Source organism: Cheilinus undulatus, linkage group 7 (assembly GCF_018320785.1).
Source record: "Cheilinus undulatus linkage group 7, ASM1832078v1, whole genome shotgun sequence".
NCBI classification, from domain to species: Eukaryota; Metazoa; Chordata; class Actinopteri; order Labriformes; family Labridae; genus Cheilinus; species Cheilinus undulatus.
The window spans coordinates 51764847-51791058 of NC_054871.1; the positions used below are offsets into that span (position 1 = coordinate 51764847).

Sequence of the window (26212 nt, forward strand, 5' to 3'; positions counted from 1 at the left end):
TCATTAGTATGTGTTTGTGTCTGGCAATACGACGAGTGTGCTGGCTGCAGGGACACCAGAAGTCACGTTCACAACTCATGATTAAAAGCCGTTTTATACACCAAAATAAACTGATTCAAAAAGCCAAACGTGTCTCCTTAGCTAATGTCTTCATATGCTCTCACTGTAAGGGGGGCTGAATTTTTGAGAGGGACCTGGATGCAGCCGAGGGCCTCCACCCTATACGGGAAGTCGGATGAGCGCCGCCATATCTCGTCTTCTGATACTGAAAGTCTTCGTTGTTTTCTTTGTGTGTGTCGCCGCCATTTTAATAGAGGCAAGCCAGCCACATAAGGAAATACAAGTAGATGAAAAACGTGAGTTTTCAGACTAACAAGCACAGCGATCACGTAACATTATTTTATTTTTGATTAATCGATTTACGATCCAAATTCCCGTATCACTGAGCGCAGACAGAATATGTGACAGGAGACTGGCTGGTTGGCTGGACGCCGATGTCGCTGCCATGCTGCCAGAGGCGAGTCGGCTACTGCCGTTTAATACCACTTGTTTCCTATTTTTGACACTTTTTGCCTCTCTTGACTGCTCTTTTCCCATTTTAGTCACTTTTTGCTCATTTTTTGCCACTTTTTGACCATTTCATGCCACCTTTAATCCATTTTTTTGTCACTTCTCACCCATTTTTACTACTTTCTGACCATTTTTCCAATTTTCCCCCCATTTTTGCCTCTTTCACGCATTTTTGCTGCTTATGACTATTTTTGCCACCTTAGAATTATTTTAATTGCTACTTCAAGCCATTTTTTGTGATTTTCACCACTTAGATTGAGGCTCTTGCAGAGGTCTTTTTCAACAATTTGGCTCTTTGGTTGAGCAGGGTTGAGTTAACCTGACACGCCAGATGGATGTGTTTGTGGGAAAGCTTCAACAGGAAATGTTTGAGAAAAGGCAGAGGCTTTGAAAAATCTCAGAGTGTGATTGGATGAATGTTCTGTCTGTCACATCTCCACGGGCCAATCAGAGCAACAAAACACGTGACGTAGCAGCTATTGAGCTGCGCGTGCGCAGCTAGTGAGGAATAACGCACAACATGGTGACTACAGACATGTAAGTACTTGACTTTTGTCATTTTTTGAAAAGAAAACAACTCACTGCTTTTCTTTGTTCTTCTTTTAACGAAGAAATGTCGTCAAGTTCTGATAAAACTGGCGCTTTAGCAGCATCCACGCTAATCTCTTCCTCCATAACTGCACCAGCTCTTGCTGCTGCTTGTTTACGTCACGACTCTGCTGCACCTGAAACATAGACTGTAGAAAGAATTGGACAAACCCAATGTGACGTCAGTCATCTGCTTACAATAGGCGGACTCAAACGGCTCTTGAAGCCAATCCGTGGAGGCTTCCATATTGAAATCACGGTCTCAACTGAACTTTGGATCAACCTAACAGCCCGCCCACTAAGCGCGACTTCCTGTCAGCCTGCTAGCTAGCATTCTGGTTGACAGAAACGGAGTCTCTGCCTGTCGAGCTATCTGTCAATCAAATGAGACCCGCCAATCAGTGTACATCCTAAATATAATCCAAACGATTGTGGTACAAAAAGATTCACCCCCGTACAGTGGGAGCACAATAAGACACTAGCTAATGAGACACGTTTGGTGTTTTGAACCAGGCTGTACACCAGTTTATTTCTACTGTCAAAACCGTCTGTTTAACATGCGTCCAGATGGGACTTCCAGTGTTCCTGCAGGCAGCCTCGAGTGGACACTCGCGGTATTGCAATTTTTTGCACTTCTGCATTGGCTTCATGTTTCAGGATGGAGGTTGCCACTTGGCCTGACAGTACTGCCCCTCGTCGCTGATATGTCCCGTCACTTTCTAACCGGGTCCAAGCGGTTCAGATGGGAGCTTTACAAGATGGATTCGCCAGTGAGAAACAAGGAAATGGGCGTATCCATCTGCTTTCCAAGGTTAGGGTTGAGTAACACTGCTCCATGGTCCATGAGTTTCACTTTTTGAATGGAATTACTGAAATAAATCACCTTCTTGATGATATTCTAATGTATTTTGATGCGTGTGTATGTTTCAGTATTCTGAGGAGCTGTACAGCTGCAGTATAAATCAGACTTAAAATGCTGCTGAGCTTCTAAAATTCACTGAAATCTAACAGGATTCTTTCAAAGTCACGTGCCTTAAATCCATCACGTCACTGGTGCGTTGATTTATCCTCACTACCCTGACTTTTACTTCGATATAAAGTCATTCCATCCCACCTCGGTGCTCCACCCAACCTGTGCATCACTTCCATTAACTTCTCACGCGCACGGCAGACCCCCAGTGACGCAGTCCGCTCGCGAGGGAGGGAGCGTGTTCATCCAGGCTACTTCATATGAGTGTGACCGGGAGCGAGAGTGTCAGAGAGCAGGAAGTCAACAAACAGAAGAAAAAGAAGTTGTAGAAACAGAAGAGGAAGGATGAGGACTTTTCAGGTACACGCTCAGATCCACGTTTTGCCTCGCGCAGCCTCCAGCAGTGCGCAGACTCAGAGCAGCGGCAGCAGCAGCAGAAGAAGCGGAGCCATGAGCGCCCTGAGCCCGGCCAGCGTCACCCTCACAGCCCTGCTCATCCTCTGCATCCCCGTCTGCACAGGTCAGACCCCTGCATGCTGGCTTTACCGTTCACACTGCTGCTTTACAGCTCCAGGGCGAGTGTATGCGAATAAAAGAACAAGAAAATGACGGAAATATTAAATCAGAAGTGCAGGACAGCTGCGTTATAGTGGCATGTAGACATAAAAGTTAGCTTGTCACTGAAAAAATCCGAAACGAAACTTTAAACTTGCTCCTAAAACAGATGTCTGTCTTCATGTATGTAATATTTAATATAAATAAGTACGCACATTATGTGTTTAAAAAAATGTAAAGAAAAAAAAAAAGTTAAAAAGTAAAAAAAAGTTGGATTTTTATTTAATTTTGTTTAGTAAATTAGATTATTTTTATTTTATTTTATTTTTTTACTGTAAATAATATCTGATCAATCTAAACAGAGTAAATAATTTTAAAATATCACTTCATTTAGACTTTAATCTGAGAAAACTCAACTAAGAGGGCTTTTAGCAACTATCAATAAGTAAAACATAAACAAATTAAAATCATTCTAATGATTAAAAATGAATTCTGACTTTGCACTCTACTTTTATTTAACAGTCTGAATATGAATTTTTGTTGGGTGGTAGAATTTAAAGCTCATGCATAATAAATGTGACATTTTTGCTCTTTATCAGCTGGTATTACTCACAATTATCTGACTTAATATGACACTTATAATAATAGAATTCCAGGAAATTCAGTTTATTTAGTTTGATCATGTTTGAATCAGTTTTATTGTTCTGAACACAGAAAAAAATGAAGATTTTATCAGTGCTGTTAAAGAAAAAAAGGAAACCTAGAGTGCTTTAGAGCGATCAGAGAATAGAAACAAAAATGATTGGTACTGAAAAAAGAAAACAAAATTGACACCAATAGATGTGAGTTTCATTTTCATAGAAGTCTGATCTCTGCATTAAATATAAAAACTGTTTTATTTTTCATTATTGAAATATTGAAATTCTGATTGATTTATATAAAACCTCAGACCAGCAACGGGCTTTCAGAGTCACTTAAATCAGCATTCTCTCACGCTGATGCTCGATTTAACCCCTTAAAGCCTGCTGTATCATATTTGATACATAATTCTATGATACCGCTGTCTGATCAATATGATCAATAAATTTCTAAAAAAACTTATGAATACAATCTGATAAATGATAAAAATGTCCTCAGGTGGATTATCAGTTAACAAAAACTCCTAATGTACCAAATGAGATACAAAAAATATGTTCAGCGCTTAACAAATTTATTAGACCACCTGTCATATCTGTCTCAGAGACCATCCAGCATCATGAAGTGCTTTAATGCGGACTCTTTCATTTTCAGTGAGCTCTCCATGTTTTACCATTTTGAACAGGAATGAGGAATTTCAAACTGAATTCACCCAAATTTGAGCCGGCTCACTGGGCTTCTCTGAGAAGTCAGAAATGAATCAAGCATAACATTCAAACACTAAAACTCATTTTTCTGTTCAGGAATGCAAGTAAATAATTATAATTTGACATATTAATCAAGAAATATTAATGTGCTTTACTATTTTTTCAGTTTTTTTGTAAATCAGTAAATCTGAGAATTAATGGATAAAAATAATAATTCTATTTTAGCATTAAAAATATCATTTGGGTTAAAGAGCTTCTACATATTGGTGTATTAACCATTGCAGAAACATCAAAAATAATTTTGGTAATTATCAATACTGTTAATTTAGGGCAGCTGTGGCATAAACCTTACTTTGGTCAGGGTTAGGATGGTCTTATAATTCATTAAGCACTGTATGTGTTAAATTTCAAGGAAATGTGGATTTTTCGGATTTCAGTAGAAAATGAAATAAACATTTCAGTTCCAAAAAATGAGAGTTTTCTGGCTTTAATTTGTGTTTTCAGGTTTTAATGAGTTGAAGATGGAGGGATTCAGACATTAAAACAGCAGTGAAGATATGGAGTGGTAAATATAACAGAAATACTCTGCAGCAGTGAAGATATAGAATAATAAATATAACAGAAATACTCTGCAGCAGTGAAGATATGGAGTAGTAAATATAACAGAAATACTCTGCAGCAGTGAAGATATAGAATAATAAATATAACAGAAATACTCTGCAGCAGTGAAGATATTGAATAATAAATAAAACAGAAATACTCTGCAGCAGTGAAGATATGGAGTAGTAAATATAGCAGAAATACTCTGCAGCAGTGAAGATATGGAGTAGTAAATATAACAGAAATACTCTGCAGCAGTGAAGATATTGAATAATAAATAAAACAGAAATACTCTGCAGCAGTGAAGATATGGAGTAGTAAATATAGCAGAAATACTCTGCAGCAGTGAAGATATGGAGTAGTAAATATAACAGAAATACTCTGCAGCAGTGAAGATATTGAATAATAAATAAAACAGAAATACTCGGCAGCAGTGAAGATATGGAGTAGTAAATATAACAGAAATACTCTGCAGCAGTGAAGATATGGAGTAGTAAATAAAACAGAAATACTCTGCAGCAGTGAAGATATGGAGTAGTAAATATAACAGAAATACTCTGCAGCAGTGAAGATATAGAATAATAAATATAACAGAAATACTCTGCAGCAGTGAAGATATGGAGTAGTAAATATAACAGAAATACTCTGCAGCACTGAAGATATGGAGTAGTAAATATAACAGAAATACTCTGCAGCAGTGAAGATATGGAGTAGTAAATATAACAGAAATACTCTGCAGCAGTGAAGATATGGAGTAGTAAATAAAACAGAAATACTCTGCAGCAGTGAAGATATGGAGTAGTAAATATAACAGAAATACTCTGCAGCAGTGAAGATATGGAGTAGTAAATAAAACAGAAATACTCTGCAGCAGTGAAGATATGGAGTAGTAAATATAACAGAAATACTCTGCAGCAGTGAAGATATAGAATAATAAATATAACAGAAATACTCTGCAGCAGTGAAGATATGGAGTAGTAAATATAACAGAAATACTCTGCAGCAGTGAAGATATAGAATAATAAATATAACAGAAATACTCTGCAGCAGTGAAGATATGGAGTAGTAAATATAACAGAAATACTCTGCAGCAGTGAAGATATGGAGTAGTAAATATAACAGAAATACTCTGCAGCAGTGAAGATATGGAGTAGTAAATATAACAGAAATACTCTGCAGCAGTGAAAATATGGAATAATAAACATTATAGACTTAATAGAATTTAATGGAATTAAACAAGTCAAAATTATGAGATAATAATTTTTAAATATGAAGTAAAAATAAACAATAGTGTTGATATACCTGTGTTTTAAATATTATCAGTTTATTGATAGTGTCTTTGATAATGCATTGATACCTGCTCGTTTGATACATTGATGTCTAACTAAAATATCAAACTGTGAATCATCAGTAAAGTGTAATTTACAAGATCAATAAGTGAAATTATGAGATGGCCCCCCAGAAACTTAATAATGATAAAAATAAATGTGTTTGTTTTTTGTCACCAATCAGGTTTATTGAAAGAAGAGCAGTTTCGACCTCCGATGGTTTAAAAGAAAACAAATGAAATGTTCAAGAACTTCACAGACTGTTTGACTGTTTGTGAGTTAAGGACACAACAGAATACAAACACTGATGAAACATAAGAAAAGCATCTACAACATGAGTGTAGCTAGATCATTATTATAGTTACATCTATAGATATATACATGATAGATAAATGTTCTATAGGATGCAGCGAGATTAACAGGAGTTTTGATGAGCATGTGCACAGTTTGTGTCCAAACAGAAAAGTTTACTCTGACAGTCACCGTCATGTTCCAGAAACTTTATAACCCTGCTGAAATGTGCTCAGTCCTAGACGTCATTGTTGTCATTGTTTGTAAAAGCCTGAGATTTCCTGTGAACATCAGTTCACTGCTGACTCTGATGGATGTTCTAAGACTGACCTGGAGTCACATCGATCACAGTCTCTCTGACTGACAGGAAGTCAAAGTGACAGAATCAGCCGCCGTGCTGCAAACGTCCACGCTGACATCAGCTGCATGTGCAGAGCAATTACCACTGATTTCATCTATGAGCTTAAACTAGGGCTGCTCAGCCATGGTGTCATCGTGATTGCTGGGATAGATATTTAGATGATGATGATGATGATGATGATCAAACCCCAAACAAAGGAGAGTTTTAACAATGAACAATGAACAATAAAGACTGTGAATCAGGAAAAACTGAAGATGTAAGAAAGAACTTTCTGAGCCACAGCAGCAGGATCACATGAAGAACTAATGAGACCCTAGCAGGAGAATCTCTACATGTAGCCTACACCCAGCTGCAGGTTTCGTTTCTGAATGTCACCACATTAAAGATACTAATACGTTTTATAATAGTCAGTAACTCTGTGTTTTTTAGTATTCTACTATTATCAGTATTATTATTGTGATTGCCATCATTATTTGTTTTGATTAACTCTGCAACAAAGATGTCAACCATTCATGCCATTGAAGCATATTTTGAACTTTGAACTTTGATTATTAAACAGGATTATTCACAGATTTCAGAATTTCTGAATCATTTGTAGTTATTGATCTGTTTAGTTCAACTGGAACACCTTCATGTTTTGAAGACTTTGAAAAAATCAATATAAAAACATTAAAAGAAGAGAATAAATATATGAAAAAAGAAGTGGACAAATATGTAAAAATAAATAAATTATGTTTATCAATGATGGTTTCATCCTGATTATTAATCTTCATCATCAGTGGAAACTAAAACTATCATTTTAAATGATTAACCATCCAGATACAAAATAAAAATAAAAAATCTGACGTTATCACCATAAATAAATATTTTTATGTGTAAACTAGACACTGTCTTGCTCAGTGTGTGTACATTTTACCTTTTAGATGGATCAAATTTTAACCCTTTTCATGCAGAATGATCAGGGTCAGTCTCCCTCTCTGTGTGTCATATTAATATGTGCAAATCTAATGATTTATTAAAGACTGATTTTAGATTCAGGAGGAATGTGTTGCACATGTGGCTTTGCTTTAAACATTAAAAAACATTTAACATACATTTAAAATCTGTGAGTTGAAGCTAATATATAACATTTTAAACTGCACACTCTGCAAAAACAAATGCAATGCTTTTCAGTCAGTGCATTTTTTATTTCTCATACTGTGCAGGTTTAGTGTGTAGACCAGTGATACTCAACGTGTGGCTCTTGTGATGATTTGTGGCTCTTTTATGTCTTCATTTGAAACATTATTCCCCCAGAAAACCTTAAAAAAGAAACTTTGACCTCAGAAGTTAATCACATTTATCTGTTTGTTTCCCAGACTTACACACAAGGCTTTAATTGCCAGACATAATTGTCCCGTTTTTGCCACATTTATCTCATTTTTGCTCTTTTTCACCATTTTGTGTCACGTTTCACCCAATTGAGCTACCTTTGCCATAAAAAAAAACCTTTTTCCCTACTTTTTTGCCCATCTTTGTGACCATTTGTTGCCACTTTTCATCCTATAAACTACCATTTGCCATGAAATACCACTTTTTCCTTTTTTCCCAAATTTTTCCCTCTTCTTTTTGCCACCCTATTGTGCCCTTTTCTCACCTTTTTTTGCCACTTTTTTGTCAATTTAGGCTACCTTTTTTTTTTTTAAGATTTATTTTTGGGCCTGTTCATGCCTTTATTTGATAGAGGAAGGACAGTAGATAGACTCGGAAACAGGGGGAGTGGGGAGAGACATGCGGTAAAGGGCCACAGGCAGGATTCGAACCGGGGCCGCCCGCATACATGGGTAGCGCCTTAAACCACTCGACCATCTGCGCTCCCAATTTAGGCTACCTTTTGCCATTAAATACCCTTTTTCCCATTTTTGCCCATTTTTGCCAGTTCTTTTTGACACTTTTAAATATTATTCCCCAAGAAAACCTTAAAAAGGGGAAACAGTTTTTTTTTTTTGCCATTTTCACAAATTTTGTCACTTTTTTACCCATTTAAACTTCCTTTTGCTATTAAATGCTCCTTTTTGGGCATTTTGCAACTTCTTTTTGCCACTTTTCCCCATTTTTTCAACTTTTATCCAATTTTTGCCATTTTTTACCATTTGTTGCCACTTTTCATCCAAATAAACTACCGTTTGCCATTAAATACCACTTTTTTCTTTTTCCCAGATTTTCCCCTCTTCTTTTTGCCACTTTTCCCCATTTTTTCAACTTTTATCCAATTTTAGCAACTTTTTACCTTTTGTTGTGACTTTTCGTCCAAATAAACTACCATTTGTCATTAAATACCACTTTTCTCTTTTTTCCCCAAATTTTCCCCTCTTCTTTTTGCTACTTTTCCCCCTATTGTGCCCCTCTTCACCATTTTTTCGCCACTTTTTGTCAATTTAGGCTACCTTTTGCCATTAAATACTCCTTTTTGGGCATTTGGCAACTTCTTTTTACCACTTTTCCCCCATTTTTTCCACTTTTATCCAATTGTAGCAATTTTTTACCTTTTGTTGTGATTTTTCGTCCAAATAAACTACCGTTTGCCATTAAATACCACTTTTTTCTTTTTTCCCCAAATTTTTGCCTCCTTTTTTAGCCACTTTTTTGTCATTTTTGGCCCTTTTCACTATTTCTTGCCCATTTAAGCTACCTTTTGCCATTGAATACCACCTGTTTACTTATTTTTTGTCCTATTTTGCCAGTCTTGACTGCTTTTTGCCCATTTTAGTCTCTTTTCTCCAATTTTTTGCCACTTTTTTTCCACTTTTTGACCATTTTTTCCCCTTTAACATTTTTAATTGCTACTTGATGCTGTTTTGCCACTTTTCACCACCCAGATTGTGGCTCTTGCAAAGGTATTTTTCAACAATTGGGCTCTTTGGCTGAGCAGGGTCGAGTAACGCTGGTGTAGACCGTCCATCACTTTTCCTTAAGACTGTCAGAATTTTTAGTACTGCAATGCTCACTCTTAAAGCGGTTTGTAAGACACACTTTTATCACCTTTTATTCATCAGCATGGCTGCATGCTGTATACCAATGCAAACATTTACCAGTGTAAAATGCTGAGCCGTGCATGCAGCCACACTGCATGAGCCTTAATGGGATCAAAGATTACCCCATTTGTTGTGCAGCAGCGTCACTGGTCCATCCTGCAGGAAAGCATAACACTTATTAGACTGATGGGGTTGGTGCCACTTTTTAACAGCTTTTCTCCCTTTAGTCATAATCCAGCATGCAGAGACAATGGGGAGTATACCGTTAAGTAGTCAAAGCTTTTGGAGAGCTGGTTCAACTGAAAACTGAACTCTGAGTCTGTCTGACAACAATCTCCACAGGCTCTGAGCTCCATTACCGTAAAATAACTAGTAGATGTGCAAATTCAATGCTGCAGGAACAGCTGGGACTGAAGGGGCAGCAGAAATAAGAGTGCTGACAGCCTGATTCACAACCATTTGGGTCAGAATAGTTCATAGCTTTGTGGATGTACAGTGCCCTGAAAAATGATTTGTTCCCTTTCTGATTCCTTGTTTTTTGTGCACATTTATCACACTGAAATGTTTCAGATCATCAAACTAATTTTGATATTTCACAAAGACAACCCAAGTAAATAGAAAATGCAGTTTCTAAATGATGATTTTATTTATTTAAGGTAAAAAAAAAATCCAAACCTATCTGGCCCTGTGTGAAAAAGTAATTGCCCCCCTTGTTAAATCATGAATTAACAGTGATTAACCACAGTTCTTGAAAAGCTGAGTTCAGTTTCACTGGCCACACCCAGGCCTGATTACCGCCAGATTTGTTGAATGAAGAAATCCCTTAAATAGAAGCTGTCAGACAAAGTGAAGTAGGCTACAAGATCTCAGAAAGAAACACATCATGCCACGATCCAAAGAAATTCAAGAACAAATGAGAAACGAAGTGACTGAAATCTATCAGTCTGGAAAAGGTTATAAAGACATTTCCAAGGCTTTGGGACTCCAGCAAACCACGGTCAGAGCCATTATCCACAAATGGAGAAAACTGGGAACAGTGGTGAACCTTCCCAGGAGTGGTCGGCCAACCAAAATGACTCCAAGAGTGCAACATCGACTCATTCAGGAGGTCCAAGAAGAACCCAGAACTACATCCAAAGACCTGCAGGCCTCACTGGCCTCAGTTAAGGTCAGAGTTCATGACTAAACCATCAGAAAGACACTGGGCAACAATGGCATCATGAGAGAGTTCCAAGGCCAAAACCACTGCTGACCAAAAAGAACACAAAGGCTCGTCTCACATTTGCCAAACATCCTGATGATCCCCAAGACTTTTGGAGAAATATTCTGTGGACTGACGAGACAAAAGTGGAACTTTCTGGAAGGTGTGCGTCCCGTTACATCTGGAGTAAAAATAACAGCATTTGATAAAAAGAACATCATGCCAACAGTCAAACATGGTGGTGTCAGTGTGATGGTCTGGGGCTGCTTTGCTGCTTCAGGACCTGGACCACTTGCTGTGATTGATGGAACCATGAATTCTGCTGTCTATCAGAAAATCCTGAAGGCCAACGTCCGGCCATCAGTTCATGACCTCAAGATCAAGCTCTCTTGGGTTATGCAGCAGGACAACGACCCCAAACATACCAGCAAGTCCACCTCTGAATGGCTCAGAATAAACAAAACTAAGGTTTTGGAGTGGCCAAGTCAGGGTCCAGACTTAAATCCAGTTGAGATGCTGTGGTGTGACCTTAAACAGGCAGTTCATGCTGGAAAAGCTCCAATGTGGCTGAGTTAAAACAATTCTGTGAAGAAGAGTGGGACAACATTCCTCCACAGCGATGAGAAAGACTCATCAGCAGTTCTCACAAACGCTTGATTTCACTTATTGCTGCCGAGGATGGAACAACCAGTTATTAGGTTCAGGGGGGGCAATTACTTTTTCACACAGGGACAGATAGGTTTGGATTTTTTTTAGCCCCTTAAAAAAATAAAATCATCAGTTAGAAACTACATTTTGTATTTACTGGGGTTGTCTTTGTGAGATATTGAAATTGGTCTGATGATTGTAAATATGCAGAAAAATCAGGAATCAGAAAGGGGCCAAATACTTTTTCACAGCACTCTCGACTGATGGGGCTGATTTTCTTTAATAGTTTTGGTTTAAAGAAGGATTTGTATAATTAGGGGTGTGGATGATATTACTAGTCAGCGTGTTGTTGCTGTTTTTTAGGAGGTTTGAAACCTTAGCTCCGCCTTTTTGTCTGGGATGAGGGATGGGGTCACTTTCACCCCCTTTAGGCCTCCATGACCATCAAAACCTGACGTTTCTACAGCACTGCTTTGAAAAAAACTCTTTTTTTCCTCTTTTATAAATCAAAGCACTTCTACAAAGTGCAAGAGTAGCACTATTCTGAGTTTAAGGCCTTTCTGGAGCCATTTTTGTAAACCTTTTCAGAACTACTTAGTAAACAAATGATTGCAGCTTTTTATGAGATTATGCAGCTACACAGCCTGACTTCCAGATTGCAGTTGTGATTAGATTAATCGTGCAGCACTAATTTTATCTACCATATTAAAGTTTCAAATTCTGGTGCTGTGGCAGCCCTGCTTCCTGCTGTTGGGACAAAATAAGTTCATGAGTTTTAAAATTCAAAGTGGTGCTGATGATGTTCATCCGTTCTGGATGGTACTTACAAGAATGGATCAAGTGTTTTTATACTGGAACCATTTCAATCAGCAGAAGTCTCTCGGGCAGTTATGTAGCATCCAGATGCAGGGCGATAGCGGCAGCAGAGCTTTTACTCTGCTGATGAACATCAGCTGCAGTCATGAGGAAGCAGAGCAACAGGAATATAACATCAGAAAGTGTTAAAATGGTCATTTTTGTGTTTCTGTGTTGTCTGAACCTGAAGGTGCTCCAGCAGAACTTTATCAAACCACAAGAACTCAGAGGCAGTTCCTCAGCCAGGTATGCTCCTCTTCTTCTTCCTCTTCCTTTTGTCTGAGTGAGTCGTCTCATCCTCAGCGTGTTCCCCCACAGATAGACGCCGTGTGCTCGTCCTACCTCTCTGCAGACCTGAAGATGTGGGTGAGTGATGTCGCCTCTGTTCGTCTGAAGCTTCTTTATTTATCGTTTATTCTAACGGCGGCTCCTCTCTGCAGCCGTCTGATGTGCTGGGAGAGCTCTGCGTGCTGATGCTCATCCAGAAGTCAAAGGTGGGTTTGAGATTTAGATGTTAACTAGGGGTCATTGTTGGATTTGACACTGATCAGTGAAAAGTTTGAGTCACAGTTCTGTTTTGTTTCCCTCTCAGGAGCTCAAAGTGAGAGAAAGTAGTAAAAGGGTGAGTACGGCTTATTTCATATTTAATAGTTCATCGAGAGCTGTGGAGGCTTGTCATGGCTGTTTCCTCTGTGTTTGTTGATGTGTGGCCGTTGGCGTTGTTGTGTTTCAAGTCTTCATCTTCTTAAAAGTCTGCAGACATGAGGACACGTTTTTATCTCTACGGAAAGAGATCAGTGTGTCACTGCCCACAACAGAAACGCGTCTGTTAGGTTAAAATATGATTCCACTAGAGGTCGCTGTCTCTCATTGACCACAACTCTTAATTTTTGCTCCATCCATCCTCCACCCACTGAGGTACGTTTAAAGTGAAACACAAACATAACATTTTTGTTTTTTAATGGTCTTTGGAGGGAAGACCAGAAACAAGATTTCAGCTAATTTGACCAGCCAATAGCCCGTTTCAGTTGTGGGTGGGGCTTCAGTGGCTCCTTTGCTTCTAATTGGTGAGTGTGCTTCATCAATTGTGTGTCCACTGTACCCTTCAAAATAAAAGTACTACAGGGAGATGTCCTCATATGAATACATGTATGTGGGCTCTCTCTGCTCTAAGACAGTTTAAAGCGGACATATGCAAAAATCATTTGTTCAGACTTTTCCAACAAAAACATGTGCCCCTGGCCTGTCCACAATCCTCTCAAGTACCAGAAACACCCCCCTCTCTTTCACCACCTTTCAGAAAATGTGTGCTGAAAAAAGGCATTCTAAGATTTCCCCCTCGTGATGTCATGTAGGGAGTTAGCCCCGCCCCCAGGTTCGGTTGACCCTCCCCACTTGGAAGAAAGTCCCGCCCTCCTCCTCTGATCTTATTCTCAGCTGCCAACTGAGGGGAAGATCAGGAGAGCCATATCCATTTTCTAAGAGGGGTGGAGTCAGGGGCGGAGTCAGACGGTTCAGTAACATTTAAAGTCACAGACACAGAAACAGCTTGTTCTGAGCAGGGCTGATATAGAGAGGGTTTTAGACATGCAAAAATCCAATACTGGAGTGTTTTTTTCAGCAACAAACTTCACAGGCATGTTTTAGGGACCTCTGAGACCAATATAAACATGTCTTTAAAATATGTGGCCTTGGGCGCAGGTGGCCGAGTGGTTAAGGCGTGCCCCACAAGCGGACAGCCTGGGTTCGAACCCAGCCTGAGGCATGTCTCTCCCCTGCTCTCGTCCCTGTTTTCGACTCTATCCACTATCCTCCTCTATCTAATAAAGGCACAAAAAAACCTTAAAAAAATTGTGGCCTTTAAAAAACGTTCAAAAAAGGGATCAAATGAAAACAGAGTAGAGAAAGAAAGCTCAGTTCGGTGACATGTCATGGCTGTCAGACTACCTGGCTGTCTCATGCACCAAAATCTAGGTGTCTGTGTGTCTTGTAGATTAAAAAACGATCATTAAAGAGCCAAATTTACCTTGTCTTAGCAGATATGTACAATACCACACCAGTGTTAATTTTGTCGACTAAAACTATTCACCGACAGCCTTTTTTTCCATGACAAAAAATAGACTAAAACTAATAAAAAATAGATCTGTGATGACTAAAACTGACAAAAACTAAGTTGTTTTCCTCAAGATGACTAAAACTAGACTAAAATGTAATGTAGTTTTCGTCGGACATCCAAAATCTGTGATATTTCTCCACTGTGGGTAAATCTGTCAAAAAACAATGCAGCTGTATCTATTTTGTCTCTCAGCTGTAGAAAGTAGGGACTCCAGGTTTAGCAGGGTGCAGAGAACACACTACCATGATTTGGTACCAGATTTAGGTAAGAAAATAAATGCTTGGACTAAAGGTAAAGACTAAAATGTGAGGACTGTTTCTGAACTAAAACTAGACTAAAACTAGACTAAAACTTAACAGATAGAAATGACTAAAATGTGACTAAAACTAAAATGCATTTCATTTAAAGACTAAAACTAAGACTAAAATTAAAAATAGCTGCCAAAATGAACACTGTACCACAGTAGTGGAGTATGCCACAGAGAGGATGAAGTATAAATGCACTTCCAGCTGCTTTAAAGCCCTATTTAACATCTGCACCTCATTTGTACAGAGCGCTTTTATTCTGAATTTTCCCAGCTAAGATTTCAAATAAATCTAGCCACCCTAAGGGTCAAGCATGTGAAGACTGGGGGAGGTTTTAGCTCAGTCCTGGACCTGTTTTGTGCTCGTCTCCCGTATTTCCTGTGTCTCATCAGCTGTCCTTGCAGTGCATTTGCTCATGGAAACATGAGCAAATAGCAGGTTAATGAAAAGGACTGGGCCTTAGACTGGGACAGACTTTTATTTTAAGTCTTATGCTCTCATAAAAAAAGGTTAGCAACTGTACTGATATTTTTAAATACAAAACAACAAAAAATGTTTGAAGAAACAAAAGAAGTAGGGTAAAAATCTCTTATAATCCTGCCTTTAGCTGTTATAAAAACACCAGAGCATCCTACTGAGGAGTTTATATATTTCTGATTTATAAGCAGGACTGAACATCATCATGCCATGGTTATGTGTTATGTATAATTTTATGACCAGCACATGAAATTTACTTTAATATTCAAGATTTCAGCAGTCTAATAACTCAGTTTCATTGAAGTTGCCTTAAAAACAGTTTTCTTTTCTGTTAAATTATTTTCTATGCATATTTTTATCCTTAGTGTTTGTATGATCTTTTCTTATTCATATTTATAACTCTCCCGTTTTACTGCTGCCTGGTTAATCTCATTCTTTTAACACCCGATGTTTATTTTCTGCTTCTGTATTAAAATGGATCTGATCACTGGGACAGCAACAATCACTGATGCATTTACAGAAAAGAAGAGAAGCCACACATATTCAACATTTAAATCCACATAAATATGACACAGAGAACTTTGCAGATGTCAGAAATCTTTATGTCTGCCCTCAGTGTGTGCTATAAACCAGAATTATGGTGCAGTATTATTATTCTGCATGTTTTCCTTTATTCTCAGCACCAGTTATCCTCAGAGGTGCGTGGACTGTCAAAAGTGATCATGTTTCATGTGAAATATAACGTTGATTTCCTCTCTGTCATTGCAGCATGAATGAAGTAGAATGTTTTCCTTTAATGTCAGTGCTGAAGCTGCAGAAAGAGCATTTCTCTGTCTTGCATATATAGTCCTGTATCCATGTCTGGGAGGAGTAGAGGTCTTTATGACTGAATGTTCCTGTTATTTATTCATGCATACCTTGCTTTAACATCTATTTTGGACATTCAGGTACAAAGCTGTAAAGCTCCTCAAAGCTTTGTGTGGACTAGAGCTGAATGATTTGCAAAATTAATCTAATTGCAACCCCCCACCCCCAAATATTGCAATTGCAATTTGATATGCAATTACAGTCCTTGACGAAAATATTGGCACCCCTGAAATCTTCCAGAAAATACATCATTTCTCCCAGAAATTGTTGCAATCAACAAATGTTTTTGGTATACATGTGCTTGTTGCCTTTATGTGCATTGGAACAACACAAAAAATCTGAAGAAAAAAGACAAAATTGACATAATTTTACACAAAACTCAAAAAATGGGCTGGACAAAATTAGTGGCACTCTCAATTTAATATTTGGTTGCACAACCTCGGAAAAAAATAACTGAAACAATCACTTCCTATAACCGTCAACAAGCTTCTTACACCTCTCAACTGGAATTTTGGACCACTCTTCTTTTCCAAACTGCTCCAGGTCTCTCAGATTTGAAGGGTGCTTCTTGCAACAGCAGTTTTGAGATTTCTTGATAATAATAATAATAATACATTTTATTTATAGGTTATTTATACACCATACAAAACAGATAGGTGTTTAATGGGATTTAAATCCAGACTCAGTGCTGGCCACTTCAGAACAGCTTCCAAAGCTTCCAGCTTTGTCTCCAACCATTTCTTGGTGCTTTCTGAGGTATGTTTGGGGTCACTGTCCTGCTGGAACACCCATGACCTCTGACACAGACCCAGCTTTCTGACACTAGGCCCTACATTGTGGCCCAAAATTTTTTGATAGTCTCCAGATTTCATGATTCCTTGCACACAGTCAAGGCACCCAGTGCCAGAGGCAGCAAAACAACCCCAAAACATTCTTGAACCTCCACCATGTTTGACTGTAGGTACTGTGTTCTTTTCTTTGTAGACCTCATTCTGTTTTCTGTAAACTGTAGAATGACGTGCTTTTCCAAAAAGCTCTGCCTTAGTCTCATCTGTCCACAAAATGTTCTCCCAGAAGGACTGAGGCTTACTCAGGTACATTTTTGCAAACTCCAGTCTGGTTTTTTTTATGTCTCTTTGTCAGCAGTGGGGTTCTCCTCGGTCTCCTGCCATAGCACTTCATCTCATTCAGATGACCATGTATGGTCCCAGCTGACACTTTTACACCCTGAGTCTGCAGGACAGCCTGAATATGTGTGGAAGTTGACTGAGGATGTTTATCCACCATTCCAACTATCCTGCATTGCATTCTTTTGTCAATTTTTCTCTTCCATCCATGTCCAGGGAGATTAGCCACGGTGCCATGGGTTATAAACTTCTTGATTATATTACACACAGTGGACGAAGGAATTTCAAGATCTCTGGAAATGGTCATGAAACCTTGAGATTGCTCATATTTTTAAGTCCTCAGACAATTCTGGGCTCTTCTTTCTCTTCTCCATGCTTGGTGTGACACACACAGACACACAACACAAAGGTTGAGTCAACTTTTAGACATTCTTACTGGCTTCAGGTGTGATTTCTAGATTGCCAGCACCTGTTACTGCCACAGGTGAGTTTAAATGAGCATCACATGCTTGAAATAAAATGATTTACCCACAGTTTAAAAAGGGTGTCAATCATTTTGTCCAGCCCATTTTTTGATTTTTTTGTAAAATTATGTCAATTTTGTCTTTTTTCTTCAGACTTTTTGTGTTGTTCCAATGCACATAAAGGTAATAAACACATGTATACCAAAAACATTTGTAATTGCAACAATTTCTGGGAGAAATGGTGTATTTTCTGGAAAAATTCCAGGGGTGCCAATATTTTCGTCCATGACCGTATTATTATGTTCCTCATCTCATGTACTTTTCAACAAATTCAAGCAATAAATCATTACATATTACATCCTAAATTTAGTCAGGAACGTCTTAATCTGATCTACTACAGTTTTACTTGGCGGCGAAAGCTCCGCTCCAGAGACGCTCCCTAGGTTAGTCAAGCAGCTGCTTTGCCTTTCCAGGGAGTGATTAGCTAGATGCCGCCATGTGAGTAGATGCAATTATTGCAATTTGCATCACAAACAATGAAATTATTCAGAAGCAATTCATTCATAGTAGCATGAATCTGAATATGAGGGTGCAATAAACTTCAAGCTATAAAAGAGGAGGCTGGGGTGGAGGAGGTGAAGCTTTAAGCTATAAAGGAGGAGGCTGGGGGAGGAGGTGAAGCTTTAAGCTATAAAGGAGGAGGCTGGGGTGGAGGAGGTAAAGCTTTAAGCTATAAAGGAGGCTGGGGTGGGGGAGGAGAAGCTTTAAGCTATAAAGGCGGAGGCTGGGGTGTAGATAAACATCTCATTTTCAGATATTTAAAATAATTCCAGACTTGTCAGTGGCTTTTAAATACATACAAGGATTTATTTTTAAAAAGAAGTTAGTTGAACAAATTTGGTAAAATTTCAGATTTTTGCATGTTGTGCTTTGAAAGAGCTGCAAACACCTTGTTTTTATCTGTTAAAATAATAAAAATAGAATTAAAGAGAGAATGCTCTTTAATCCGTGTAGTGTGTACCCATGCTGGTCAAATGTACTGGACTTTTAGGGCCAGATCTACAAAAGGTTTGCGTATATAAAAACATGTGCAAACTCATTGCACATGCAAAGAAATGTACAAACATTTACTAACAGTGCGTGCAAAGGGTTGCGTCTTTCAAAGGTACAAAATAGCGCGGCTGCATCCAGTTAGTACATCCACCGCAATGAATATGCAATATGGGGCGTTTACACGCAATTGTGCATGTCCTGGGAGGAGAAAATGTAAATATATTATTTTAGCCCACGCAAAGCGATTTATCAAACCTGACAGCAATTTTGCTCGTAGAAACTGCGTCTATATTTAACATGTCTTGAAGGGAGGAGCAAACTGTTTGTGCAACTGTCGTATGCGTAACTGACCTATGGCTAAGCCACGCCCCCTCCACTCACTCGGACAATCAATGAACATTCCCTGACAGACGCTACTGCAGTTGTCACAGTAGGAGGCATTTCACAGGAGGCCACTGATGATTTCTGGAGACAGAAAGATCACATATCATCTAGAAGTCACCAAAAGGGTCTGAACTACGCACTGGAGGGATATATTAATCATTTTATTGTCGAGAAGGTCGATAAAAAGCTTCAGTTACAAGCCCAAATTTACAGGTCCAAGTGCATACGTGATAAACTGCATCTCATTGCCATCACAACCTCAGAACACAAGATAGAGGATCAGCATCAAAGAGCCACTGAAAATAAGGTTTTTGGTCAAAATATGAGAAAAATGTAACAGCCTTTTTACCATCTTTACCCAGAGTGTCTCTCCGTTAGTTTGGTGCTACAGTATTTACACTGACTCATTCAGCATAATGTTGCCAGCCTTTGTTATCTCGGCTATTACAGAAAAGTTAACAAAGCTAAGCTCCAAAAGTTAACATTAGTTTAACTAGAGCCCTTTGGACAACAGCTAACAATGATGTACGATCACCAAAGAATAAAAACTAGAATAAAATAGGCCAATGAACTCCCAACAAACAACGTGACACAACGAACAACGCAGCTAGGAGCTAACATTAGGCTAACTTTAGCTAGCGTTAGAGATGTTAAAGATAACTTTATATTTACCAGCAAAGTGACGATATGTAGCCTCAGATACGATGTTGGCTTACCTTAGAACAGATGTTGTTAATTTTATCCACGTTGAGTTGATGTTGTGGTCTACTGCAAAACTTTTATCCAAAGAAGACACGTTTCTCGGCTTAGATGCGGCTCAGGAAAGGGTAAAAATACAGTCTGTCACCCAGCCTCTCAGGATACCTTGTGTTGGAGTCGCATGTACCCCATGAACACCGTTTAACCATTTTTAAACTTAAAATCTAAAAAAAACCTCATAAAACTGGATGAAAACTGACTTTCTCCTATTCATTTCAATGGAAGTCCAGGCAGCCGATGTCCAAGTATATGGAGTGGCTATTCGCACTGTGATTGGCTCATCGCGTTTGAGGGCGGGATTTAGCCATAGGTCAATTGCGCATATATGGCTGCAGTTATTGTGGCAAGAAGGAGACATGAAACGATGAAAGAAGATGCAGAGAACACATTTTTCACCCTCGTGTTAACATTTTTGGAATGAATGAGGAAACAGTCATTAAAACATATCGCCTATCCAGCCTTGCCATTTTGGAGCTGAAGGAGGAACTCAGAGCAGATTTGGAGCCAACCACGAGAAGGAGTCACGCAATACCTGCAATGGCAAAACTCCTTGCAAGTTTACTTTTTTTTGGATCTGGGTCATTCAGTGTACGGTAGCTATTACAGCTGGGATCTCCCAATCCCGTTTTTCTGATGTTCTGTGTGAAGTTCTAACATTTAACTTTTCTCAAGCTGGCATCAAACACACACAAGGGGAGCTTTAAAGGAAAATAAAAAAGCTTTTAAAGTAAAGAATATATCAAAATGCAATAAACAACAATTCTGAACAAATATAATCAATAAATCTCTCAAGAGAACATAAAGAGTTTAAAGCGCTTCCCATTTAATTATCACCTCCCCAAAACATAAGCACACGTCGTGCGTAAATTTAAATGAAAAGTGAGTCACAACAAAATCAAAGATTTTATCTCAGTCTTTATAATTTCATAATAAACTTAAAGTCCAAATCTAATGAAAACAGCAACCTCGTCCTATTTCAAGCACTTTTAAGTGTCTTTTAAGTCTTTTTAAAACGCTATGACTCATGTAAACATAAAGGCAAAAGTTTATTATCCACCAGTCTCCTCAGAAAACCCCCCCACAATAAATCCACAGAGCAAAAACACCCAAAACACCCAAATCCAGGAAGCATAATCTAACAGGGAAAACTCTTTTTCTTCTCTCCGACTCCCCGAGGGCTTCTTTGCTGTAGCTCATTAAAGTGTTTGGCTTCATCCATCAACTCCTCTAATTCTGTAAGGTTGAATTTCATTTTGCGTGTTCGGCTCTCATGCTGCAAACCATGAAACACGCAAAATCCTCATTTAAATAGGAGTGTCTCCAACACGTTTGCACCTCTTGTCTTTTGTGCATTCACTCTTAGTAAATCACCCGCAAACCGCGGTCCAACCCAAAATGCAAAATTCTAGATTGCACACGTAAATCAGTACACGCAAATTGGGATCTTAGTAGATCTGGCCCTTAGGCTCAAACGTACCCAGGCACAGTACAGATTGTGTGTGTGCGCATTAACTGTGTGCCGGTGTTTGTGTTCCTGTATGTCATTCCAGGAAGCGTGAACTCCTCAGTGATAGGCATGTGATTCTCAGGATTTTTACTGTTTCGGTCTTGACTTGGTCTCGATCCCAAAAAGTCTTGGTCGTGTCTTGGTCTCTGTGCACTCTGTCTCGGATGGTGTGGTTGAGTACAACACTAGCTGGATCTGTAAAAATGGGACATGAATTGGTGGATTGCCCGACTCTGATAGACGTGTTAGCTGTTAGCTGCTGCGTGCTATCACAGTTTGTTAGCGCCCTCTAGCTCAGAGGGTAACACGTCAGCGGTAGCTGCTGGCTCAGTACCGAGGTGTTTAACGTGGTGCAACAGACTTCTTACAGTTCTCTTCATCAGGAATAAAGTCATGTGGACTTAATCTTTTTCCTCCTATTCTTAAAAATCAGTTTAATAAAGCAAAAAAAGTTAAAGTGATTTCATAATCATTTGGCATTGAATTGAACTGGACTAGACTAGACCAATTTGTCTTCTTGAAACTTCAGCTACCGTAAATCCTCAAATATAGACTAGGATTCAAATCTGCGGCCGGGCCCCTTTTAATGACCGATGTTACTCACCCCGCCTCCTCCTTAACAATAACAGCGTGTCAAAGCAGTTGCACGAAACACTGGCAAACATCACGTAACTCAACGCGGGACAGTACTGGCAACATAATGTTACACCCTCAGCAAACTCATCCGTGCTTCGAGTTGTTTTACCTCACCACACCAGAGTCACGGAGAGAGAGGGTGTGTCTGAGCGCGAGACACACAGATGAATTTACAACTTGAGGACCTGCTCACCCCTCGGAGGCTTCAAACTTGATTCGGACTGACTTGAGATTTTATGAAGTCCTGTAGTCTAAATGATGTTAAATTCGAGTAACAGTTATCTTAATAATTCCTCCCGTAGATTCTGTAGTTCCCTTTGGTTGCTTAACGAGCCAACACGTGTCTGTATTAACGTAGCAGTCAGCGAGGAGGAGAGAGATGAGGAGAGAACCGTTACAGTCAGGAGTAAAACACAATGCATGCACTGTTACAGACTGAGAGAGTAAAGAAAGTTTAGGTAACAGGTTTATTTTTAACCATTTAACTTTAATGTTACTTTCTTATTAAGTTACTATCACTCTGTGTTTGAGAGAACAGAAGGATTTTTCTACATTATAAACATCATTTAGGATGTGATTATACACGTGGATGTGTCTTAAAATGTTGGAAATATCTGACACTGGTTATGATTAGTTTATATCAGGGTTATCCAAACAAAGGCTTCTGGGCCAGTTGTGGTCCTTTTTCAGTAAATTTAAGGTTATTTCTATTTAACAAGAGAAGATTTTATTTATTTACATAAAGGACACTCTTTTTATGGTAAATTAGTGGGAAGGTTAAAAAAACAGAATTCCAAAAAAATAAAATGGAAAAAACTGAATTTGGCAAAAAATAAAATGGATTTCATAGAGCCCTAAAAAAGTAAAGAGAGAGGGAGAGAGAGAGGTTAAAATATATTCATATGTCCAACTGCTGAAGTTTCATTATCAGTGTTGTTTGCTATAGATGAAAATATGAGCTGTTAACATGGCTCAGACAGAGGGCTCTAATTTCGTGGCGCAGTGCAGGGTGGCGGAGCGTGGCGCACCCCGCGCAGTGGTAATTTTGTCCGGCTTACCACTGTGCGCAGCCAATTTGGCAATTTGATAGACCGGGCTGCGCCGAGATGGGTGTGGCGGTGCACCAGGGGGAGGTGTCGACAGATTCAGCATGGCGCAGTGACAATTTCGTGCCAAAACACTGTGCGGAAGGTGCGCTGAAAGCCTGCCAGCTCCAACCTGGTCTATTGGCGGTGCAGGCGAAGCGCGCCCGGTGTAGTGGTAATTTGGCTGACAGGCGCGCAGTGCGCACACGTCACCAAAACCTCACAGGCAGGTTTCCAGAGTGTCAGGCACATTTCAATGCAATAAACAATCACAGCAACCACTATTTAATGTAACCGTCTAAACCAGCATATACATTTGTATCTATATAAATCGTCCCGTCACATCTGATGTCAGATCAAAGATGTTTGTCACGCGTAATTGAAACTCAACCTGATGGCAGTTGGGAGTGATAAAAACTAGCAAGTTCACATCTCTCAGCCAACCACAAACAGCCACGACATCCGATACGGAGTATATTTTCAGCTTCTCTCATCTCATGAAATTCAAAAGAAAAGAAAAAAGAGAGAGACGCTCGCTGAATAAATATAAGTCAGTCGGTGTCTTAAGGATTTACCTGTGATTGCCCATATTTCTCTGTTCTAATCTTTATTCTTAACGTGATCTAAAAAGATGGAGTACATTATTGCAAGGAGGATGAGGAGGAGATACCGGGAGAGAATATATCACCAAAGGTTCTCCTATTTGGCGATGACAGAGCAGGAATGCAGGTGAATCACAAGCATGATGCCTGGATTAGCCTGCTGTTGTGTTTAATGTAATTGTCACTTAATTTTGTACTCCTATTCATGACACAGGAACAGATTACATCTGTCTCGCGAGGTGGTCCACACGGTGATGCGCATCGTGGCCTCTGATGCACAGCCTGGTGGCCACTGTGTGCCTTCTTTGCTCTGACAGCTTTTTTTTTGGCTTTCTCCTTACATCATTGAACCGTTTTTTACATTGGGCAGCGGTTCTCAGAATATCTGGGCAAACTTGATTGACAATATTAGTAACTTCCTCCCAGGCAGTTTTTGCATCATCATCCCGTGGAGGTCTGTTAGCATTACCATATATTCTGGTACTGCGAGCTTGGACCTCCCGGACCAGCACATCAGTTTCCTCCTGGGAGAAGTTTGGCCGCCTGGAGCTGCTGCTGCTGTCTTCGTCCATGGTGGTGGTGAGGTGAAATTGGCACTGCGCCTTGCCCGCAGCGCATTTAAAGGCAAGGAGAGGCGTTCATTTGATTGGTGAAGGTTACACTCGGCTGTGTTAAACCCACTCACGCCTTCTCTCCTCCCTCCTTGCCACTTGCGCCGGTGGGAGGGACGGAGGCATGGGTGCGACGCGCTGTGCCGGACTGCGCCGTGCACGAAAATTGCAAAATGCCCTGGACACACCCCGTCGGCGCGGCGTAGGTGCGGCGCAGGGCAGGTGCGCAGCGCCTGTGCCTGGTCTACGAAAATAGAGCCCAGAGAGTTTTAAAAATAAAGGCCTGGCTCTAAATAAAGAACCTCCTTCTTATAAAGGCCTGGTGAATTCATCAGTTTTGTAAATAAAGGCCCCGGTCTTTATTTGAGGATTTACGGTAATTTAATTTTAGCCTGTGAATTGTGTTTCTGATTGAATCGTCTTGAAAAGAGGAATTCACATTCCTACTTAACAGTTTATCTCCGTATCCTTTAAAAGAATTACTAGGCGTTGTCACGGTGAATTTTTGCAGCATTGCGATGATGAAGCTCCACTGTCAGGGGTAAAATGTTGATAGACGTTCATACTGCGCTGACATTAAAGGGATATTTCAGGGGTTTTTGGAGTTGGGTGGTTTGAGGTGCTTGGCTATAGTAGTGGCATTAACCTCCAGTGATTTCTATGTAAGTTGATCCTGTGGTTATTACAAGCTCAGAGAGATCCGCGGCATAGTGGCTGTAGATGGGAACATTTTATCCACGTAGTTTAAGGAGTTTTATGTGAAAATGGGCCAAAAAATTTGTTGGCTCACCTGTAGGCTGTGTCGAAAACATACAAAGTGATTAATTCCTCTAAAAATCTCCTCTGTGGCAGTCACTAGTTTACGATGCAGCTTCCTTCTGCCACGCTTTGATATCCTCTGATCAGCTGTGTGGGTCTGCAGCCTCTACAGGATAATAACACCACACCAAGCTAAAACAAAGGTAATATGAGCGATTTCGACTTGAATAGCGATGATGTGCCGCTTACTGTGGATACAAGAGGATATTTGTGTGAACCGGAGTACACCGAAGATGAACGTATACGGAGAGTCAGCAGGCTGAAAGAGAGAGCAGAGAAACATTTGGAAGTTTTGAGCAGGAGAGATCCACAGTCACCTGTCAGTGTAGGTGTGGAAAATGCAAACCCATGCTCGGTATGAGCCATTAGGCCACGCCCCCAAGTCAAAATCATATGGTCAGTCAGAGTAACTCACAAGCATCATGTGTGAGATTTGGTGATTGTATGATGCCATTAAGCCCCTGAAAAACTACTTCCTGTTTCATGGTGTTCAAGGTAAGAGGCCCATGAGCCCTGGACTGGCACAATGCCCAAACTGTTAGGACTGTTCCACAACAACTTTGAGGAAGATCTGACCAACCATGCAGACAATCTAAAACAAGTCATTTCCTGTTGCCACCAGGGGGTGCTGTGACAAAATGATAACTATTGTATATCAATGTGTGCAGGGGGGCAGTGATAGTTCCATAAAGATTAACATGAGCACAGTGCCAAGAATGGTGGTCTAAATTATGTGTCCAATAACTTGTATGACCTTTGATGAAAACTCCTGCAGAGCACAGCCTGGGATGTCCAACTTGTCTAATCTGAGGAAAAATCAAAATTTAGTCAATAAGATTAGTAGTTTCAGGGTTTCTGGTCCAGATGAACTACCTGTAAATTGACCCCAAAAAAGCCAAATTTGGACATAAACCTGCTCTGATCTCACTTCCTGTTCATTTTAGAGGATGGTACCAAGAGGATTTTTTGTCCACCTTGTAATGATACAAATGTATACCAATTTTCATGCATGCTGCTCAAACCTATGGGCGGGGCTCCTGATTACCAGTTCTAGTGGCCTCCATGGGGTCACAAAC

General features: G+C 39.6%; 1 protein-coding gene across 1 annotated transcript in view; it reads left to right on the forward strand.

Moving 5' to 3' along the window:
- The first annotated feature begins 2306 nt into the window (after positions 1-2306).
- The window catches only part of nmu (neuromedin U), a 28688-nt gene continuing 4782 nt past the window's right edge, over positions 2307-26212 (forward strand). Inside the window, exons 1-5 of the mRNA XM_041792118.1 lie at positions 2307-2648; positions 12515-12570; positions 12643-12690; positions 12765-12818; positions 12917-12946. Of these exons, the coding sequence (XP_041648052.1) occupies positions 2474-2648; positions 12515-12570; positions 12643-12690; positions 12765-12818; positions 12917-12946 (363 nt within the window). The 5' untranslated portion in view covers positions 2307-2473. The remainder of the gene's footprint in view (positions 2649-12514; positions 12571-12642; positions 12691-12764; positions 12819-12916; positions 12947-26212) is intronic.